At 52.9% G+C, this 22,581-nt stretch overlaps 1 protein-coding gene across 29 annotated transcripts in view; it reads left to right on the top strand.

Annotated features, from left to right (window-relative positions):
- Positions 1-22,581, top strand: part of ATRNL1 (attractin like 1) — a 721,691-nt gene that overhangs the window by 510,130 nt on the left and 188,980 nt on the right. For all 29 annotated transcript variants that reach the window (XR_012754170.1, XR_012754182.1, XR_012754180.1 and 26 more), the window contains exon 27: positions 18,525-18,635. Coding sequence is in view for 1 of the 29 variants with exons in the window: in XM_075348149.1 (XP_075204264.1) it covers positions 18,525-18,635 (111 nt within the window). In the remaining 28 variants the exon portion in view is untranslated. The remainder of the gene's footprint in view (positions 1-18,524; positions 18,636-22,581) is intronic.

The raw sequence follows: 22,581 nt of genomic DNA, 5'->3' as shown, positions 1-22,581 counted from the left end.
GCTCCCCAGTGCTAATCCATACCTGCTCCACGCTCCCCAGTGCTAATCCATACCTGCTCCACGCTCCCCAGTGCTAATCCATACCTGCTCCACGCTCCCCAGTGCTAATCCATACCTGCTCCACGCTCCCCAGTGCTAATCCATACCTGCTCCACGCTCCCCAGTGCTAATCCATACCTGAGCTCTGCGGTCAAACCTCCATTGTATTAATGAGGGACCCAAGTAAAACGAAGCTGCTGACTTCTTGTATTTCTTCATTGTTGGCCTGTATGTGTTCCTCCTCGTCGGTGGTTGTTGTGACTTTGGTTTTCTTGTGTGCAGGTAACGTCCCATCTTCGCTCTTGTTTCATCTTTAGGATCAGCTTCTTTAGGTCGTTCTCTCGCTCTGTGCTGCATCTTCTGCAGATCTCAGACTACTGATGGTTCTTCTTTCTTTTGGCTTCTTTTATTTCTTCATTGTTGGCCTGTATGTGGTCCTCCTCCTCGTTGGTGGTTGTTGTGATTTGGGTTTCCTTGTGTTCAGGTAACGTCCCATCTTCGCTCTTTCTTCTTTCATCTTTAGGATCAGCTTCTTCAGGTCGTTCTCTCGCTCTGTGCTGTATCTTCTGCAGATCTCAGATTACTGATGGTTCTTCTTCCTTTTGACTTCTTGTATTTCTTCATTGTTGGCCTGTATGTGGTCCTCCTCATTGGTGGTTGTGATTTTGGTGTTATTGCTGTTCAGGTAACGTCCCATCTTCACTCTTGTTTCATCTTTAGGATCAGCTTCTTTAGGTCGTTCTCTCGCTCTGTGCTGCATCGTCTGCAGATCTCAGACTACTGATGGTTCTTCCTCCTTTTGACTTCTTGTATTTCTTCATTGTTGGCCTGTATGTGTCCTGTTCTTGAACCTTTCTCCCTGCCGGGTTCACACTGCAGCTTCTTGATTGCTGTAGACTGACCCGATAGCCTAATCATGTGCCCCGATCTGATTTTCCTCAGCTTATCGTGATCAGAACAGTCAAAGCCTTGGGGTAATGAATGAAGCACTGATGGAGCTTCTTCGGGTGCTCCCTCGTCTTGTCTCCCTCGTCTTGTCTCCCTCGTCTTGTCTCCCTCGTCTTGTCTCCCTCGTCTTGTCTATGATCCACCTCAGGTGTGTGATCTGATCAGAGTCTCTCTGTCCTTACAAAATCCAACTTGGGCATCAGGAGTTATCAATGGTGTGGCCCAAGTGCTCTGGATGCTCTTCAGAAGCTCTTTGCTGGTACGGAGGATCGGGGCATTTGGCGACGACGCTGATGTTTTCCGGTTGTTTGGCCATGGCAGGGCCTCTAGATCTTCTGGCGTGGTGCTGTCGGTGCTCCCCGGGGGCTGCCGGTATAGCATTAATGCACAGTGCTTTATTGGATCAGCCGTGTCCCGTGCAGCTCTCCACTATTCGTTCAGCCTCCGTTACCTGCAACTTTGCAAAGAAGATACAAGGGAATCCAAGGCACCGAAAACCCCTCTCCATTTCAAAACCTTTGTTTGTCCCCAACATACAGAGAAGAAAAAGTACAATAGCGACGTTTCGGCTGACGCAGGGCCTTTATCAAGCTATGAAAAATGACATACATACAGTGCGTTATTGTTTGATAGCTGCCCCAGAGCCCGATCCACTTCAGTTTCCAGTAGGTCTGCGGTTCTGGATTCCCTTGGCCCCTATCACGATGTGTGTGGGATAGCGAGGGACAGGGGCTAGAGGACCTAGACTATCCCTAACCTCAGGGTTACTCCTGATGGTGGAGATGCCGTAGTCCTGATCCTGGCTATGCTCCTCACCAGAACTTATCTGATACCCCCTACCTGGCACAGTCGTCTCTCTTTGACAGGCTCAAGCCCAGACTCTCTTATTACCTTTGGAGACTCTACACATTAAATGTGTATTTTTTTCATTCTGGCATGCACGGGGGTTAATATCAATTTACCAGCTAGCAGCAAGCTCATTACCAGTGTCAGGTGTATCCACTGATGACCATTCCCAACCTGGATAAATACCCTCTTCTCCCAGCAGAGGGCGCCGGTCATTCAGATTTGGTTCTGGAGCTTGGCCAGGAGGTGCAGGCTGCGTGAGCTGCCGTCTGCTGCATTCTGTGTGAATGTTACTCGGTCGTTTGTAACTGTCTTCCCCTCTTTACTTTCCTCCTGTATACGGTTTGTGCGATCCCTGGTGTGTTTGGTAGTGGTTTTCTTTAGTTGAATTGCTCCCCCTATTTTGTGTGTCTGTTTGTAGGGCTGTAACTTCTGTCCCGGGCCGTCCCTTGGGTGGTGGGTGTGGAGGGAGTTACATCAGGGCCTGGACAGGAGATAGGGACACGCTGGGGGCCCAGACCTCACTACCATAAAGTGTACCTCTGGCTTTAGGGTCACCTCAGGGTGCACTTAGTCTGAGGGCCAGCTTAGAGGTCCCTATCCAGTCACTTCCTATACCCTAGCATGACACTACCACCAGGGAAAGAAGGAGCAGAAGTGAGATGGAAGCACAGATAAAAACAAACAGGGGAAAACCAAAACTCTTGGACACACTGCACACATACAATGAGAGGGGAATAAACTGAGAGACTTAGGAGAAAAGCAAGAGCAGGAAGGTAGCTACAAAAAGACAATGAGCAACAAGTACCACAATCACAAGATGGTCTCCATCACAACACCACACCAGACCAGCTAAGATAAACTATAGTTGGCATAGAAGGCAGGATATAGCCAGCATATATAGTAGCGGAGCAGATGTGATTGGCTCCCCCACAACATGTGATCAAAGGTGACTAACAAGCAGACTAGCATAGATTAACTCTCGCAAGCCTGCCTATGCATTACCAATCTGCAGGTCAATGCCTGAGTCTGCCTGTGTTGATCACAGATACCAGACAAGTAATCTGGTGGAGTGTCAGCCAGTAGTCTGAACAGATCCCGACGTCGCCATGACAGTTGTCCTAGTTTGTAAAAACTTCTGTCACATCCTTATGCCAGTTAATGCTGGTGCTGGCTCCTCCCTGCTTGTTGTCGTGCTGGTCTCATTGCCATCGCGGTGTTTTGTGGTTGTTGTACTGGATTCTTCACTTCTTATAGTATATATATCCTTATAGTAGTTATATTCCTGTATATAGGGGGCAGTATTATAGTAGTTATATTCTTGTATATAGGGGCAGTATTATAGTAGTTATATTCTTGTATATAGGGGCAGTATTATAGTAGTTATATTCTTGTATATAGGGGCAGTATTATAGTAGTTATATTCTTGTACATAGGGGGCAGTATTATAGTAGTTATATTCTTGTACATAGGGCAGTATTATAGTAGTTATATTCTTGTACATGGGGGCAGTATTATAGCAGTTATATTCCTGCACATAGGGGGCAGTATTATAGTGGTTATATTCTTGTACATAGGGGCAGTATTATAGTAGTTATATTCTTGTACATAGGGGCAGTATTATAGTAGTTATATTCTTGTACATGGGGGCAGTATTATAGCAGTTATATTCCTGCACATAGGGGCAGTATTATAGTAGTTATATTCTTGTACATAGGGCAGTATTATAGTAGTTATTTTCTTGTACATGGGAGCAGTATTATAGTAGTTATATTCTTGTACATAGGGGCAGTATTATAGTAGTTATATTCTTGTACATAGGGGCAGTATTATAGTAGTTATATTCTTGTACATGGGGGCAGTATTATAGCAGTTATATTCCTGCACATAGGGGGCAGTATTATAGTGGTTATATTCTTGCACATAGGGGCAGTATTATAGTAGTTATATTCTTGTATATAGGGGCAGTATTATAGTAGTTATATTCTTGTACATAGGGGCAGTATTATAGTAGTTATATTCTTGTACATAGGGGCAGTATTATAGTAGTTATATTCTTGTACATAGGGGCAGTATTATAGTAGTTATATTCTTGTACATAGGCGCAGTATTATAGTAGTTATATTCTTGTACATAGGGGCAGCATTATAGTAGTTATATTCTTGTACATAGAGGGCAGTATTATAGTAGTTATATTCTTGTACATAGAAGCAGTATTATAGTAGTTATATTCTTGTACATAGGGGGCAGTATTATAGTGGTTATATTCTTGTACATAGGGGCAGTATTATAGTAGTTATATTCTTGTACATAGGGGCAGTATTATAGTAGTTATATTCTTGTACATGGGGGCAGTATTATAGCAGTTATATTCCTGCACATAGGGGCAGTATTATAGTAGTTATATTCTTGTACATAGGGCAGTATTATAGTAGTTATTTTCTTGTACATGGGAGCAGTATTATAGTAGTTATATTCTTGTACATAGGGGCAGTATTATAGTAGTTATATTCTTGTACATAGGGGCAGTATTATAGTAGTTATATTCTTGTACATGGGGGCAGTATTATAGCAGTTATATTCCTGCACATAGGGGCAGTATTATAGTGGTTATATTCTTGTACATAGGGGCAGTATTATAGTAGTTATATTCTTGTACATAGGGGCAGTATTATAGTAGTTATATTCTTGTACATGGGGGCAGTATTATAGCAGTTATATTCCTGCACATAGGGGGCAGTATTATAGTGGTTATATTCTTACACATAGGGGCAGTATTATAGTAGTTATATTCTTGTAGATAGGAGCAGTATTATAGTAGTTATATTCTTGTATATAGGGGCAGTATTATAGTAGTTATATTCTTGTACATAGGGGCAGTATTATAGTAGTTATATTCTTGTACATAGGGGCAGTATTATAGTAGTTATATTCTTGTACATAGGGGCAGTATTATAGTAGTTATATTCTTGTACATAGGCGCAGTATTATAGTAGTTATATTCTTGTACATAGGGGCAGCATTATAGTAGTTATATTCTTGTACATAGAGGGCAGTATTATAGTAGTTATATTCTTGGACATAGAAGCAGTATTATAGTAGTTATATTCTTGTACATAGGGGGCAGTATTATAGTAGTTATATTCTTGTACATAGGGGCAGTATTATAGTAGTTATATTCTTGTACATAGGGGCAGTATTATAGTAGTTATATTCTTGTACATAGGCGCAGTATTATAGTAGTTATATTCTTGTACATAGGGGCAGCATTATAGTAGTTATATTCTTGTACATAGAGGGCAGTATTATAGTAGTTATATTCTTGTACATAGAAGCAGTATTATAGTAGTTATATTCTTGTACATAGGGGGCAGTATTATAGTAGTTATATTCTTGTACATAGGGGCAGTATTATAGTAGTTATATTCTTGTACATAGAGGGCAGTATTATAGTAGTTATATTCCTGTACATAGGGGCAGTATTATTGTAGTTATATTCCTGTACATAGGGAGCAGTATTATAGTAGTTATATTCTTGTACATAGGGGCAGTATTATAGTAGTTATATTCTTGTACATAGGGGCAGTATTATAGTAGTTATATTCTTGTACATAGGGGCAGTATTATAGTAGTTATATTCTTGTACATAGGCGCAGTATTATAGTAGTTATATTCTTGTACATAGGAGCAGTATTATAGTAGTTATATTCCTGTACATAGGGAGCAGTATTATAGTAGTTATATTCTTGTACATAGGGGGCAGTATTATAGTAGTTATATTCTTGTACATGGGGGCTGTATTATAGTAGTTATATTCTTGTACATAGGGGCAGTATTATAGTAGTTATATTCTTGTACATAGGGGCAGTATTATAGTAGTTATATTCCTGTACATAGGGAGCAGTATTATAGTAGTTATATTCTTGTACATAGGGGCAGTATTATAGTAGTTATATTCTTGTACATAGGGGCAGTATTATAGTAGTTATATTCTTGTACATAGGGGCAGTATTATAGTAGTTATATTCTTGTACATAGGCGCAGTATTATAGTAGTTATATTCTTGTACATAGGGGCAGTATTATAGTAGTTATATTCCTGTACATAGGGAGCAGTATTATAGTAGTTATATTCTTGTACATAGGGGCAGTATTATAGTAGTTATATTCTTGTACATAGGGGCAGTATTATAGTAGTTATATTCTTGTACATAGGGGCAGTATTATAGTAGTTATATTCTTGTACATAGGGGCAGTATTATAGTAGTTATATTCCTGTACATAGGGAGCAGTATTATAGTAGTTATATTCTTGTACATAGGCGCAGTATTATAGTAGTTATATTCTTGTACATAGGGGCAGTATTATAGTAGTTATATTCTTGTACATAGGGAGCAGTATTATAGTAGTTATATTCCTGTACATAGGGAGCAGTATTATAGTAGTTATATTCCTGTACATAGGGGGCAGTATTATAGTAGTTATATTCTTGTACATAGTGGGCAGTATTATAGTAGTTATATTCTTGTACATGGGGGCTGTATTATAGTAGTTATATTCTTGTACATAGGAGCAGTATTATAGTAGTTATATTCTTGTACATAGGGAGCAGTATTATAGTAGTTATATTCTTGTACATAGGGGCAGTATTATAGTAGTTATATTCCTGTACATAGGGGACAGTATTATAGTAGTTATATTCTTGTACATAGGGGCAGTATTATAATAGTTATATTCTTGTATATAGGAGCAGTATTATAGTAGTTATATTCTTGTACATAGGGGGCAGTATTGTAGTAGTTATATTCTTGTACATAGGGGCAGTATTATAGTAGTTATATTTTTGTACATAGGGGCAGTATTATAGTAGTTATATTCTTGTACATAGAGGCAGTATTATAGTAGTTATATTCTTGTACATAGGGGCAGTATTATAGTAGTTATATTCTTGTACATAGGGGGCAGTATTATAGTAGTTATATTATTGTACATAGGGGCAGTATTATAGTAGTTATATTCTTGTACATAGGGGCAGTATTATAGCAGTTATATTCTTGTACATAGGGGCAGTATTATAGTAGTTATATTCTTGTACATAGGGGCAGTATTATAGTAGTTATATTCTTGTACATAGGGGGCAGTATTGTAGTAGTTATATTCTTGTATATAGGGGCAGTATTATTTGGTCTTTTTCTCTTTCCTTGGATTATTTTACCATCTTTTAATGAATTTCTTGAGTTGCCGCCATTTTTTTTACTATTATCATTGATGTGAGTGAAATAAATCGCTGGGCTATGATTCGGCTCCGTGCACTGATTAATGGCCGGGGTATCGCGGTGCGGCCCTGGATGGCGGCGTTTCATACATCAGTAAGTGGAACTGTGTGATCATCTGTTCGCGATTAGGCATCTACAATAATTAAATTATGTTAATGGTTTTCTTTTCCTTGTAACAATTTATCAGCAGTGGTATAATTATTTTCTGCACGTGTCAGTATTATAAATTGCGAGGGGCGGAGATTATATTGTTATAATGTTCAGAGGTAAATCTTAAAGGGAGATTTAGTAGATCTGAAGATGTGACCCTCTTCCCCGGACCCTTGCCTCATCCCCGGACTCCTGCCTCATCCTCAGAATCCTGCCTCTTCCCCGGACTCCTGCCTCTATTCCGCACTCCTGCCTCATCCCCGGACTCCTGCCTCATCCCCAGACTCCTGCCTCTTCTCCGCACTCCTGCCTCTTCTCCGCACTCCTGCCTCTATTCCGCACTCCTGCCTCTTCTCCGTACTCCTGCCTCTATTCCGCACTCCTGCCTCATCCCCGCACTCCTGCCTCATCCCCGGACTCCTGCCTCATCCCCGGACTCCTGCCTCATCCCCGGACTCCTGCCTCATCCCCAGACTCCTGCCTCATCCTCAGAATCCTGCCTCTTCCCCGGACTCCTGCCTCTATTCCGCACTCCTGCCTCATCCCCGGACTCCTGCCTCATCCCCGGACTCCTGCCTCATCCCCAGACTCCTGCCTCATCCCCAGACTCCTGCCTCATCCCCAGACTCCTGCCTCTTCTCCGCACTCCTGCCTCTTCTCCGTACTCCTGCCTCTTCTCCGTACTCCTGCCTCTATTCCGCACTCCTGCCTCATCCCCAGACTCCTGCCCCATCCCCGGACTCCTGCCCCATCCCCGGACTCCTGCCTCTTCCCCGGACTCCTGCCTCTTCCCCGGACTCCTGCCTCTTCCCCGGACTCCTGCCTCATCCCCACACTCCTGCCTCTTCCCCGCACTCCTGCCTCTTCCCCGCACTCCTGCCTCTTCCCCGCACTCCTGCCTCTTCCCCACACTCCTGCCTCTTCCCCGCACTCCTGCCTCTTCTCCGCACTCCTGCCTCTTCCCCGCACTCCTGCCTCTTCCCCGCACTCCTGCCTCTTCCCCACACTCCTGCCTCTTCCCCGCACTCCTGCCTCTTCTCCGCACTCCTGCCTCTTCCCCGCACTCCTGCCTCTTCCCCGCACTCCTGCCTCTTCTCCGCACTCCTGCCTCTTCTCCGCACTCCTGCCTCTTCCCCGGACTCCTGCCTCTTCTCCGCACTCCTGCCTCTTCTCCGCACTCCTGCCTCTTCTCCGTACTCCTGCCTCTTCTCCGCACTCCTGCCTCTATTCCGCACTCCTGCCTCTATTCCGCACTCCTGCCTCATCCCCGGACTCCTGCCTCATCCCCAGACTCCTGCCTCATCCCCAGACTCCTGCCTCATCCCCAGACTCCTGCCTCATCCCCAGACTCCTGCCTCATCCCCAGACTCCTGCCTCATCCCCAGACTCCTGCCTCATCCCCGGACTCCTGCCTCATCCCCAGACTCCTGCCTCATCCCCAGACTCCTGCCTCATCCTCAGAATCCTGCCTCTTCCCCGGACTCCTGCCTCTATTCCGCACTCCTGCCTCATCCCCGGACTCCTGCCTCATCCCCGGACTCCTGCCTCATCCCCAGACTCCTGCCTCATCCCCAGACTCCTGCCTCATCCCCAGACTCCTGCCTCTTCTCCGCACTCCTGCCTCTTCTCCGTACTCCTGCCTCTTCTCCGTACTCCTGCCTCTATTCCGCACTCCTGCCTCATCCCCAGACTCCTGCCCCATCCCCGGACTCCTGCCCCATCCCCGGACTCCTGCCTCTTCCCCGGACTCCTGCCTCTTCCCCGGACTCCTGCCTCATCCCCACACTCCTGCCTCTTCCCCGCACTCCTGCCTCTTCCCCGCACTCCTGCCTCTTCCCCGCACTCCTGCCTCTTCCCCGCACTCCTGCCTCTTCCCCACACTCCTGCCTCTTCCCCGCACTCCTGCCTCTTCTCCGCACTCCTGCCTCTTCCCCGCACTCCTGCCTCTTCCCCGCACTCCTGCCTCTTCCCCACACTCCTGCCTCTTCCCCGCACTCCTGCCTCTTCTCCGCACTCCTGCCTCTTCCCCGCACTCCTGCCTCTTCCCCGCACTCCTGCCTCTTCTCCGCACTCCTGCCTCTTCTCCGCACTCCTGCCTCTTCCCCGGACTCCTGCCTCTTCTCCGCACTCCTGCCTCTTCTCCGCACTCCTGCCTCTTCTCCGTACTCCTGCCTCTTCTCCGCACTCCTGCCTCTATTCCGCACTCCTGCCTCTATTCCGCACTCCTGCCTCATCCCCGGACTCCTGCCTCATCCCCAGACTCCTGCCTCATCCCCAGACTCCTGCCTCATCCCCAGACTCCTGCCTCATCCCCAGACTCCTGCCTCATCCCCAGACTCCTGCCTCATCCCCAGACTCCTGCCTCATCCCCAGACTCCTGCCTCATCCCCAGACTCCTGCCTCATCCCCAGACTCCTGCCTCATCCCCAGACTCCTGCCTCATCCCCGGACTCCTGCCTCTTCCCCGGACTCCTGCCTCTTCCCCGGACTCCTGCCTCTTCTCCGCACTCCTGCCTCTTCTCCGCACTCCTGCCTCTTCTCCGCACTCCTGCCTCTTCTCCGCACTCCTGCCTCTTTTCCGTACTCCTGCCTCTATTCCGCACTCCTGCCTCATCCCCGGACTCCTGCCTCATCCCCAGACTCCTGCCTCATCCCCAGACTCCTGCCTCATCCCCAGACTCCTGCCTCATCCCCAGACTTCTGCCTCATCCCCAGACTCCTGCCTCATCCCCAGACTCCTGCCTCATCCCCGGACTCCTGCCTCATCCCCGGACTCCTGCCTCTTCCCCGCACTCCTGCCTCTTCCCCGCACTCCTGCCTCTTCCCCAGACTCCTGCCTCATCCCCGGACTCCTGCCTCATCCCCGGACTCCTGCCTCTTCCCCGCACTCCTGCCTCTTCCCCGCACTCCTGCCTCTTCCCCGGACCCTTGCCTCTTCCCCGGACCCTTGCCTCTTCTCTGCACTCCTGCCTCTTCCCCGCACTCCTGCCTCTTCCCCGGACTCCTGCCTCTTCCCCGCACTCCTGCCTCTTCCCCGCACTCCTGCCTCTTCCCCGCACTCCTGCCTCTTCCCCGCACTCCTGCCTCTTCCCCGCACTCCTGCCTCTTCCCCGCACTCCTGCCTCTTCCCCGCACTCCTGCCTCTTCCCCGCACTCCTGCCTCTTCCCCGCACTCCTGCCTCTTCCCCGCACTCCTGCCTCTTCCCCGCACTCCTGCCTCTTCCCCGGACCCTTGCCTCTTCCCCGGACTCCTGCCTCTTCCCCGCACTCCTGCCTCTTCCCCGCACTCCTGCCTCTTCCCCGCACTCCTGCCTCTTCCCCAGACTCCTGCCTCATCCCCAGACTCCTGCCTCATCCCCAGACTCCTGCCTCATCCCCAGACTCCTGCCTCATCCCCAGACTCCTGCCTCATCCCCAGACTCCTGCCTCATCCCCAGACTCCTGCCTCATCCCCAGACTCCTGCCTCATCCCCAGACTCCTGCCTCATCCCCAGACTCCTGCCTCATCCCCAGACTCCTGCCTCATCCCCAGACTCCTGCCTCATCCCCAGACTCCTGCCTCATCCCCAGACTCCTGCCTCATCCCCAGACTCCTGCCTCATCCCCGGACTCCTGCCTCTTCCCCGGACTCCTGCCTCTTCCCCGGACTCCTGCCTCTTCTCCGCACTCCTGCCTCTTCTCCGCACTCCTGCCTCTTCTCCGCACTCCTGCCTCTTTTCCGTACTCCTGCCTCTATTCCGCACTCCTGCCTCATCCCCGGACTCCTGCCTCATCCCCAGACTCCTGCCTCATCCCCAGACTCCTGCCTCATCCCCAGACTTCTGCCTCATCCCCAGACTCCTGCCTCATCCCCAGACTCCTGCCTCATCCCCGGACTCCTGCCTCATCCCCGGACTCCTGCCTCTTCCCCGCACTCCTGCCTCTTCCCCGCACTCCTGCCTCTTCCCCGGACCCTTGCCTCTTCCCCGGACCCTTGCCTCTTCTCTGCACTCCTGCCTCTTCCCCGCACTCCTGCCTCTTCCCCGGACTCCTGCCTCTTCCCCGCACTCCTGCCTCTTCCCCGCACTCCTGCCTCTTCCCCGCACTCCTGCCTCTTCCCCGCACTCCTGCCTCTTCCCCGCACTCCTGCCTCTTCCCCGCACTCCTGCCTCTTCCCCGCACTCCTGCCTCTTCCCCGCACTCCTGCCTCTTCCCCGGACCCTTGCCTCTTCCCCGGACTCCTGCCTCTTCCCCGCACTCCTGCCTCTTCCCCGCACTCCTGCCTCTTCCCCGCACTCCTGCCTCTTCCCCGGACCCTTGCCTCTTACCCGGACTCCTGTCTCTTCCCCGCACTCCTGCCTCTTCCCCGCACTCCTGCCTCTTCCCCGCACTCCTGCCTCTTCCCCGCACTCCTGCCTCTTCCCCGCACTCCTGCCTCTTCCCCGCACTCCTGCCTCTTCCCCGCACTCCTGCCTCTTCCCCGCACTCCTGCCTCTTCTCCGCACTCCTGCCTCTTCTCCGCACTCCTGCCTCTTCCCCACACTCCTGCCTCTTCCCCGCACTCCTGCCTCTTCCCCGCACTCCTGCCTCTTCCCCGCACTCCTGCCTCTTCCCCGCACTCCTGCCTCTTCCCCGCACTCCTGCCTCTTCTCCGCACTCCTGCCTCTTCCCCGCACTCCTGCCTCTTCCCCGCACTCCTGCCTCTTCCCCGCACTCCTGCCTCTTCCCCGCACTCCTGCCTCTTCCCCGCACTCCTGCCTCTTCCCCGCACTCCTGCCTCTTCCCCGCACTCCTGCCTCTTCCCCGGACCCTTGCCTCTTCCCCGGACCCTTGCCTCTTCTCTGCACTCCTGCCTCTTCCCCGCACTCCTGTCTCTTCCCCGCACTCCTGCCTCTTCTCCGCCCTCCTGCCTCTTCTGGATTTGCTGGGGGCAGTTTCCCTTTAAATGTCTTTTTTCCTTTGCACTTCCCTTCTTTACTGGAGCATAGCACGCGCTCTTCATCCGTCCAGTTAATTCCTCGGAAGAGTTGGACGCGCGCAGTTTAACAGTCAATGATGAAGTCGGCGTCCTGACTCCGGTCAGATAATAAAAGGCGCGGTAAATGAGCGGGGCGGCTGCGGCTTTCCAAAGAGACACTTGAGGCCGCCGCTCTTTAATGGCTCCCGACAACAAGCGGCTCTGACCGCGTTCAACAAACACTTAAGATTCATCATCGCGCCAAATGACCTAAGTGCTGCTGCCCGGAGACGCGGAATTGCCGGCACAATGTGATTACCTCGCTATTAGCACGATGAGCTCGGCCATTTTCATCTTCATTATGGAACATCCTGCAAATAGCGCGGCCCGTAACGCGCCGAGCGACACCTGTTCCTCCAGCTCCTCCAGGTGATTCAGCCTCCGAAATCGCTGACGTAAGGCAGGAATCGATGAGTCCTCGGCCCGCGCAGGTCATTAGCAGAAGGCGCTGAGCGGCAAAGTGCCGCGGATCTGATCCTGTGCCAAACGCGGCCTGGGCTGCGGCCAAATTACAGTATTGTAAGGAAGGGTCACATTTGTCGGTTTGAGCCTTGTGATGAGTCCTTACGGTCGGGTGACAGTTCCGGGTCTTGTGATTGTACCGCGCTGCTGAATATGTTGGCGCTACGTTTTTCCATCTCCCGTCGTATCGGATCCTGCGCTGAGCGGCTGCAGCTGTTCTCTAGATGAAGCAATGCTCACAAGAAAGCAGAAGATCAATTATCCGTCACATAATGATTTTGTGCCTCGCGCCTCATTAATGCCGCTCGATACTGGATACTTAGTAACTTCATACCCACAGAATTGGACTTGATTTAAAGGGAAAGTGCGCTTTATCTTTTAATAAATAAGAGATGGGATAACACTGGTGGGATCGATGTCCGGGGACCCCCATAGAATCATGGGCCCCAGTGGTGATAGAGGTCCAGAAACTATGATTCAGGTCCATCAGTTGGAGCTTTTATAATGTTCAGCGTCTTTTGAAGAGTGTATGGTGACTTTCCCTTTAATACCACGTTACGTGGCTTCTGTGACGACTCAGCGTCAATCTGGCCACTTGTGTGGGGGGGTTGTGGCGGGAACTATTCTTAATTCTGCCAGACATATTGTTCCTTTGTTCGGTAAATCAACAGATATTAGCCATTGTTTCATGTCAGACAGTTCGGAGCCTCTATCCGCATGTTAATTTGTGCAATGTCTGCTGATTACGGATTGCATTATTACCCTGCGGTGTAGTAGTCTGCGTTTGGAGGACAATTATGTAGTATAATTGAATCAGCAAACAATGAGGGGACGGCCATGATTGTCGCCCCAAATCCTGTAAGTCACAATACCCTGAAGTGGAAACTGAGGGATATAAATAGGGCATTGGTCCTGTCACTGGTGTCATTCCTCAGTACTTCAGCCTATGATCCATGGTTACAGCTGGAGGATCACAGAACTGCTCCACTGCCCCACAAATTTAGGTTTTGACAGTTTGGCCGCCTGGCTACATATCTTGTGATCCTCGGTCAGCCTCCTAGGCTTACCGCTATCTCCTCTCAGTGGGTGCCTGCCAAAAGAGGGGTGCTGCTGACTGGTGTAGTTGGCCCTGGAAGCCCAAAGGCACAGACGTTCTAATCCCTGGTGGGCTAGTGGAAGGGTGTGACTTTGATGCTTGTACCATCTTATGTTCTTGGTGGGAATGTACAATATGTTGTTGCTTCTGGGTGACCAATAAAGCCTTACCGATGTGCGGATCCCTCACCTTGTGGTGTCTGAGTAATGTTCTGCCCACGGGGAAGGAGTGCGGGCGTTCAGGGGGATGAGCCCAGGTCCGTACGGTCTATCTGAAGACAGCCAGCGGATGAGAGCACCTACTGACCCTCGCGTCCCCACACCTCCTCCTACACTCATATTCCATTCACTAATAAAAAAAGAAAGCAGACATCCCCTAAAATAATTGCACTTACCAGACCCCAAACAGTTATAGTTTGCAAGTGAATGAGCTCTCACATACAAATCTGCATCAGTATCAGGTACCCCTGCGTTCTACAGCGGTCGGCTCCCCCTGGTGACTGGAAGCGGTAACACTCATGGAGAGATACTGGTACCCGATCTGTGTGTGAGAGCTGCAGAACAATACACCAGAGCGGCGAGGGACCTGACAGTGACGCAGATCTGTGTATGAGAGCTGCAGTGCAATACACCAGAGCGGCGAGGGACCTGACAGTGACGCAGATCTGTGTGTGAGAGCTACAGTGTAATACACCAGAGCGGCGAGGGACCTGACAGTGACGCAGATCTGTGTGTGAGAGCTGCAGTGCAATACACCAGAGCGGCGAGGGACCTGACAGTGACGCAGATCTGTGTGTGAGAGCTGCAGTGTAATACACCAGAGCGGCGAGGGACCTGACAGTGACGCAAATCTGTGTGTGAGAGCTGCAGTGCAATACACCAGAGCGGCGAGGCACCTGACAGTGACGCAGATCTGTGTGTGAGAGCTGCAGTACAATACACCAGAGCGGCGAGGGACCTGACAGTGATGCAGATCTGTGTGTGAGAGCTGCAGTGCAATACACCAGAGCGGCGAGGGACCTGACAGTGACGCAGATCTGTGTGTGAGAGCTGCAGAGCAATACACCGGAGCGGCGAGGGACCTGACAGTGACGCAGATCTGTGTGTGAGAGCTGCAGTGCAATACACCAGAGCGGCGAGGCACCTGACAGTGACGCAGATCTGTGTGTGAGAGCTGCAGTACAATACACCAGAGCGGCGAGGGACCTGACAGTGATGCAGATCTGTGTGTGAGAGCTGCAGTGCAATACACCAGAGTGGCGAGGGACCTGACAGTGACGCAGATCTGTGTGTGAGAGCTGCAGAGCAATACACCGGAGCGGCGAGGGACCTGACAGTGACGCAGATCTGTGTGTGAGAGCTGCAGTGTAATACACCAGAGCGGCGAGGGACCTGACAGTGACGCAGATCTGTGTGTGAGAGCTGCAGTGCAATACACCAGAGCGGCGAGGGACCTGACAGTGACGCAGATCTGTGTGTGAGAGCTGCAGTGTAATACACCAGAGCGGCGAGGGACCTGACAGTGATGCAGATCTGTGTGTGAGAGCTGCAGTGCAATACACCAGAGCGGCGAGGGACCTGACAGTGACGCAGATCTGTGTGTGAGAGCTGCAGAGCAATACACCGGAGCGGCGAGGGACCTGATAGTGACGCAGATCTGTGTGTGAGAGCTGCAGTGTAATACACCAGAGCGGCGAGGGACCTGACAGTGACGCAAATCTGTGTGTGAGAGCTGCAGTGCAATACACCAGAGCGGAGAGGGACCTGACAGTGACGCAGATCTGTGTGTGAGAGCTGCAGTGCAATACACCAGAGCGGCGAGGGACCTGACAGTGACGCAGATCTATGTGTGAGAGCTGCAGAGCAATACACCGGAGCGGCGAGGGACCTGACAGTGACGCAGATCTGTGTGTGAGAGCTGCAGTGTAATACACCAGAGCGGCGAGGGACCTGACAGTGACGCAGATCTGTGTGTGAGAGCTGCAGTGCAATGTGCCAGAGCGGAGAGAGACCTGACGGTGACACAGATCTGTGTGTGAGAGCTGCAGAGCAATACACCAGAGCGGCGAGGGACCTGACAGTGACGCAGATCTGTGTGTGAGAGCTGCAGTGTAATACACCAGAGCGGCGAGGGACCTGACAGTGATGCAAATCTGTGTGTGAGAGCTGCAGTGCAATACACCAGAGCGGCGAGGGACCTGACAGTGACGCAGATCTGTGTGTGAGAGCTGCAGTGCAATGCACCAGAGCGGCGAGGGACCTGACAGTGACGCAGATCTGTGTGTGAGAGCTGCAGTGCAATACACCAGAGCGGCGAGGGACCTGACAGTGACGCAGATCTGTGTGTGAGAGCTGCAGAGCAATACACCAGAGCGGCGAGAGACCTGACAGTGATGCAGATCTGTGTGTGAGAGCTGCAGTGCAATACACCAGAGCGGCGAGAGACCTGACAGTGACGCAGATCTGTGTGTGAGATCTGCAGTGCAATACACCAGAGCGACGAGGAACCTGACAGTGACGCAGATCTGTGTGTGAGAGCTGCAGAGCAATACACCAGAGCGGCGAGAGACCTGACAGTGATGCAGATCTGTGTGTGAGAGCTGCAGTGCAATACACCAGAGCGGCGAGAGACCTGACAGTGACGCAGATCTGTGTGTGAGAGCTGCAGTGCAATACAGCAGAGCGGCGAGGCACCTGACAGTGACGCAGATCTGTGTGTGAGAGCTGCAGTGTAATACACCAGAGCGGCGAGGAACCTGACAGTGACGCAGATCTGTGTGTGAGAGCTGCAGAGCAATACACCAGAGCGGCGAGAGACCTGACAGTGATGCAGATCTGTGTGTGAGAGCTGCAGTGCAATACACCAGAGCGGCGAGAGACCTGACAGTGACGCAGATCTGTGTGTGAGAGCTGCAGTGCAGTACACCAGAGCGGTGAGACCTGACAGTGACGCAGATCTGTGTGTGAGAGCTGCAGTGCAATACAGCCGGAGCGGTGAGAGACCTGACAGTGACGCAGATCTGTGTGTGAGAGCTGCAGTGCAATACAGCCGGAGCGGTGAGAGACCTGACAGTGACGCAGATCTGTGTGTGAGAGCTGCAGTGCAATACACCAGAGCGGCGAGGAACCTGACAGTGACGCAGATCTGTGTGTGAGAGCTGCAGTGCAATACACCAGAGCGACGAGGAACCTGACAGTGACGCAGATCTGTGTGTGAGAGCTGCAGTGTAATACACCAGAGCAGCGAGGGACCTGACGGTGACACAGATATGTGTGTGAGAGCTGGGTGGGGGCCCCTGTGGAGGAGCTGGGTGGGGGCCCCTGTGGAGGAGCTGGGTGGGGGCCCCTGTGATGGAGCTGGGTGGGGGCCCCTGTGGTGGAGCTGGGTGGGGGGCCCCTGTGGAGGAGCTGGGTGGGGGCCCCTTTGGAGGAGCTGGAGGCCCCTGTGGAGAAGCTAGGGGCCCCTGTGGAGGAGCTGGGTGGGGGCCCCTGTGGAGGAGCTGGGTGGGGCCCCTGTGGTGGGGCTGGGTGGGGGCCCCTGTGGAGGAGCTGGGGGTGGGGGCCCCTGTGGAGGAGCTGGGTGGGGGCCCCTGTGGTGGGGCTGGGTGGGGGCCCCTGTGGAGGAGCTGGGTGGGGGCCCCTGTGGAGGAGCTGGGTGGGGGCCCCTGTGGTGGGGCTGGGTGGGGGCCCCTGTGGAGGAGCTGGGTGGGGGCCCCTGTGGTGGGGCTGGGTGGAGGCCCCTGTGGAGGAGCTAGGTGGGGGCCCCTGTGGAGGAGCTGGGTGGGGGCCCCTGTGGAGGAGCTGGGTGGGGGCCCCTGTGGTGGGGCTGGGTGGGGTCCCCTGTGGAGGAGCTGGGAGGGGCCCCTGTGGTAGGGCTGGGTGGGGTCCCCTGTGGAGGAGCTGGGTGGGGGCCCCTGTGATGGAGCTGGGTGGGGGCCCCTGTGAAGGAGCTGGGTGGGGGCCCCTGTGGAGGAGCTGGGTGGGGGCCCCTGTGATGGAGCTGGGTGGGGGGCCCCTGTGGAGGAGCTGGGTGGGGGGGCCCCTGTGGTGGGGCTGGGTGGGGGGCCCCTGTGGAGGGGCTGGGTGGGGGCCCCTGTGGTGGGGCTGGGTGGGGGCCCCTGTGGAGGAGCTGGGTGGGGGCCCCTGTGGAGGAGCTGGGTGGGGGCCCCTGTGGTGGGGCTGGGTGGGGGCCCCTGTGGAGGAGCTGGGTGGGGGCCCCTGTGGTGGGGCTGGGTGGGGGCCCCTGTGGAGGAGCTGGGTGGGGGCCCCTGTGGAGGAGCTGGGTGGGGGCCCCTGTGGAGGGGCTGGGTGGGGGCCCCTGTGGTGGGGCTGGGTGGGGGCCCCTGTGGAGGAGCTGGGTGGGGGCCCCTGTGGAGGAGCTGGGTGGGGGCCCCTGTGGTGGGGCTGGGTGGGGGCCCCTGTGGAGGAGCTGGGTGGGGGCCCCTGTGGAGGAGCTGGGTGGGGGCCCCTGTGGAGGAGCTGGGTGGGGGCCCCTGTGGTGGGGCTGGGTGGGGGCCCCTGTGGAGGAGCTGGGTGGGGGCCCCTGTGGTGGGGCTGGGTGGGGGCCCCTGTGGAGGAGCTGGGTGGGGGCCCCTGTGGAGGAGCTGGGGGCCCCCGCACACCTGCATGTCTCTTCCCGTCTCCTTTCTGCTGATCTGTGACTTGTGAATTCCCAGATGGAACAATGTAACCAATCACCTTTCTTCTCCGCAGCAACTCATGCGCGAGCGGCAGCAGATGGCGAGCCGGCCGTTTGCCTCGGTGGATGTGACGCTAGAAGTGGGAGGAGCCGAGCAGACGGAATTCCTGCGAGGAGCCGCGGAGGTAAGATGCCAAATACCTGCAATGCTGGCTACTTAAAGTGACAGTACTGAATAATTGTGTCATGTGACCCCGCACGCCTCTCACCGGTTACACTTACAGCCTAAATCTTGTTATATTCAAAAACTTGGGAATCGTTTGCTTTAATTATCTTGAATTTCTCTAGTCACATCCAGAGCTGCATTCATAATTCAGTCTCTGTCTTATTGCCCTCTTACATCCAGAGCTGCATTCATAATTCTTCCACATTCTGTGCACATACTGGTTGGACCTTTCTCTTTTCTGGTTTTGCCATGCCATGCTGGGAGTTGTAGTGTGGCTGGTGCAGATGGACACATGATGGCGGCGGCTGCGATGCTCTGCAGTCTGCCGGATGATGCTGTGTATTATCAGCGTGCAGCTGTTCTCGGCGGCAGGCGTTGAGCTCGGGATCCTGCTCTCAGAAGCAGCAGATTGTGTGCAGCTCTGGATGTGACTGGAGCATAGGTCAGGATATAACTCAGCATTACACTCCTGCCCCTCTAAGTAACTGATGGAGACAGAGTGGTGTCTGAATTAGCAGCATTTACTCTCTGTGAGCACTCAGAGCTGCACTCCGCTGCTTCCTCTCTATTTGCCGGAGGATCAGCTCCAAGTGATGTTTTCATTTGTGGCTAATGGCCGCGCCGCTATCGAGCCGATAATGGAAGAGGAGGGCAGAAAACTGCCGAATTGTGATATAATCGTGCAGCGGTGCGCGAAAAGGGCTCAGCTACAACAAGGCTGGAAAGTGGAGCTGCCAGGACGCCCCGCACCTCACCGCTCAGACACCCCGCACCTCACCGCTCAGACGCCCCGCACCTCGCCGCTCAGACGCCCCGCACCTCACCGCTCAGACACCCCGCACCTCACCGCTCAGACGCCCAGCACCTCACCGCTCAGACGCCCCGCACCTCCCCGCTCAGACACCCCGCACCTCACTGCTCAGACACCCCGCACCTCGCCGCTCAGACGCCCCGCACCTAGCCCTGCGCGACTCAGACAGCCCGCACCTCCCCTGCGCAGCTCAGACACCCCACACCTCCCCTGTGCCGCTCAGACGCCCAGCACCTCACCGCTCAGACGCCCAGCACCTAGCCCTGCGCCACTCAGACACCCCGCACCTCCCCTGCGCCGCTCAGACACCCCACACCTCCCCTGCGCCTCTCAGACGCCCAGCACGTCACCGCTCAGACGCCCCGCACCTCACTGCTCAGACGCCCCGCACCTCACTGCTCAGACACCCCGCACCTCACTGCTCAGACACCCCGCACCTCACCGCTCAGACGCCCCGCACCTCCCCGCTCAGACACCCCGCACCTCACTGCTCAGACACCCCGCACCTCGCCGCTCAGACGCCCCGCACCTAGCCCTGCGCCACTCAGACACCCCGCACCTCCCCTGCGCAGCTCAGACACCCCACACCTCCCCTGCGCCGCTCACGCCCAGCACCTCACCGCTCAGACGCCCAGCACCTAGCCCTGCGCCACTCAGACACCCCGCACCTCCCCTGCGCCGCTCAGACACCCCACACCTCCCCTGCGCCGCTCAGACGCCCAGCACCTCACCGCTCAGACGCCCAGCACCTAGCCCTGCGCCACTCAGATACCCCGCACCTCCCCTGCGCTGCTCAGACACCCCACACCTCCCCTGCGCCTCTCAGACGCCCAGCACGTCACCGCTCAGACGCCCCGCACCTCGCCGCTCAGACGCCCCGCACCTCGCCGCTCAGACGCACCGCACCTCCCCGCTCAGACACCCCGCACCTCCCCGCTCAGACGCCCTGCACCTAGCCCTGCGCCGCTCAGACGCCCCGCACCTAGCCCTACGCCGCTCAGACGCCCCGCACCTAGCCCTGCGCCGCTCAGACGTCCCGCACCTCGCTGCTCAGGCACCCCGCACCTCACCGCTCAGGCACCCTGCACCTCCCCTGCGCCGCTCAGGCACCCCGCACCTCCCCTGCGCCGCTCAGACACTTTGCACCTCGCCGCTCAGACATCCCACACCTCGGCGCTTGGACCCCCCCCGCACCTCGCCCTGCACCGCTCGGACCCCCTGCACCTCGCCCTGCACCGCTCAGAAACCCTGCCATCTGTCAATGTGATTCCTTTAATCCGCCATCTGTAGGATCTAATATGTGTTGGATCATCAGATGTTCCAGAATATCAGACACAGAAGAGTCTGAGACAAGTGGAAAAGCGTCTGGAAGAAAGGATAATATCGGGGCTGCAGTCACTGAGGACCTGATGGGGGCAGTCGTCCTCTCCAGGATCTTCCACATTCCTCAGCATCATCCATCTCTGCTTTATTTTCTCAGGTTTTGTTTGTCATATCGAGGACGAGTCCATAAACATCGGTGGCAACTGATTGTAATGTGCGGCGTCTGCACCACATCTGATCTGTGCATTCCTGACGCCTGCAGTCACCGCCGGAATATAGAAGCCTCCATGTCTACACCTAGAATATAAGCACCAGGGGTAATGCACACAGTGATGTCACAGCACAGGGATAATGCACACAGTGATGTCACAGCATAGGGATAATACACACAGTGATGTCACAGTACAGGGATAATACACACAGTGATGTCACAGTACAGGGGTAATACACACAGTGATGTCACAGTACAGGGATAATACACACAGTGACGTCACAGTACAGGGATAATGCACACAGTGATGTCACAGCATAGGGATAATACACACAGTGATGTCACAGTACAGGGATAATACACACAGTGATGTCACAGTACAGGGATAATGCACACAGTGATGTCACAGCATAGGGATAATACACACAGTGATGTCACAGTACAGGGATAATACACACAGTGATGTCACAGTACAGGGGTAATACACACAGTGATGTCACAGTACAGGGATAATACACACAGTGACGTCACAGTACAGGGATAATGCACACAGTGATGTCACAGCATAGGGATAATACACACAGTGATGTCACAGTACAGGGATAATGCACACAGTGATGTCACAGCATAGGGATAATACACACAGTGATGTCACAGTACAGGGATAATACACACAGTGACGTCACAGTACAGGGGTAATGCACACAGTGATGTCACAGCATAGGGATAATACACACAGTGACGTCACAGCACAGGGATAATACACACAGTGATGTCACAGTACAGGGATAATGCCCACAGTGATGTCACAGTACAGGGATAATACACACAGCGATGTCACAGTACAGGGATAATGCACACAGTGATGTCACAGTACAGGGATAATACACACAGTGATGTCACAGTACAGGGGTAATACACACAGCGATGTCACAGTACAGGGATAATACACACAGTGATGTCACAGTACAGGGATAATACACACAGTGATGTTACAGTACAGGGATAATACACACAGTGATGTCACAGTACAGGGGTAATGCACACAGTGATGTCACAGGACAGGATAATACACACAGTGATGTCACAGTACAGGGATAATACACACAGGGATAATACACACAGTGATGTCACAGTACAGGGATAATACACACAGGGATAATACACACAGTGATGTCACAGTACAGGGATAATACACACAGCGATGTCACAGTACAGGGATAATACACACAGTGATGTCACAGTACAGGGGTAATACACACAGTGATGTTACAGTACAGGGATAATACACACAGTGATGTCACAGTACAGGGATAATGCACACAGTGATGTCACAGTACAGGGATAATGCACACAGTGATGTCACAGTACAGGGATAATGCACACACTGATGTCACAGTACAGGGATAATGCACACAGTGATGTCACAGTACAGGGATAATACACACAGTGATGTCACAGTACAGGGATAATACACACAGTGATGTCACAGTACAGGGATAATACACACAGTGATGTCACAGTACAGGGATAATACACACAGTGATGTCACAGTACAGG

This window comes from Anomaloglossus baeobatrachus, chromosome 5 (genome assembly GCF_048569485.1).
Source record: "Anomaloglossus baeobatrachus isolate aAnoBae1 chromosome 5, aAnoBae1.hap1, whole genome shotgun sequence".
In the NCBI taxonomy this organism is placed as follows: domain Eukaryota; kingdom Metazoa; phylum Chordata; class Amphibia; order Anura; family Aromobatidae; genus Anomaloglossus; species Anomaloglossus baeobatrachus.
This window is presented reverse-complemented; position numbering and strand designations above follow the sequence as displayed.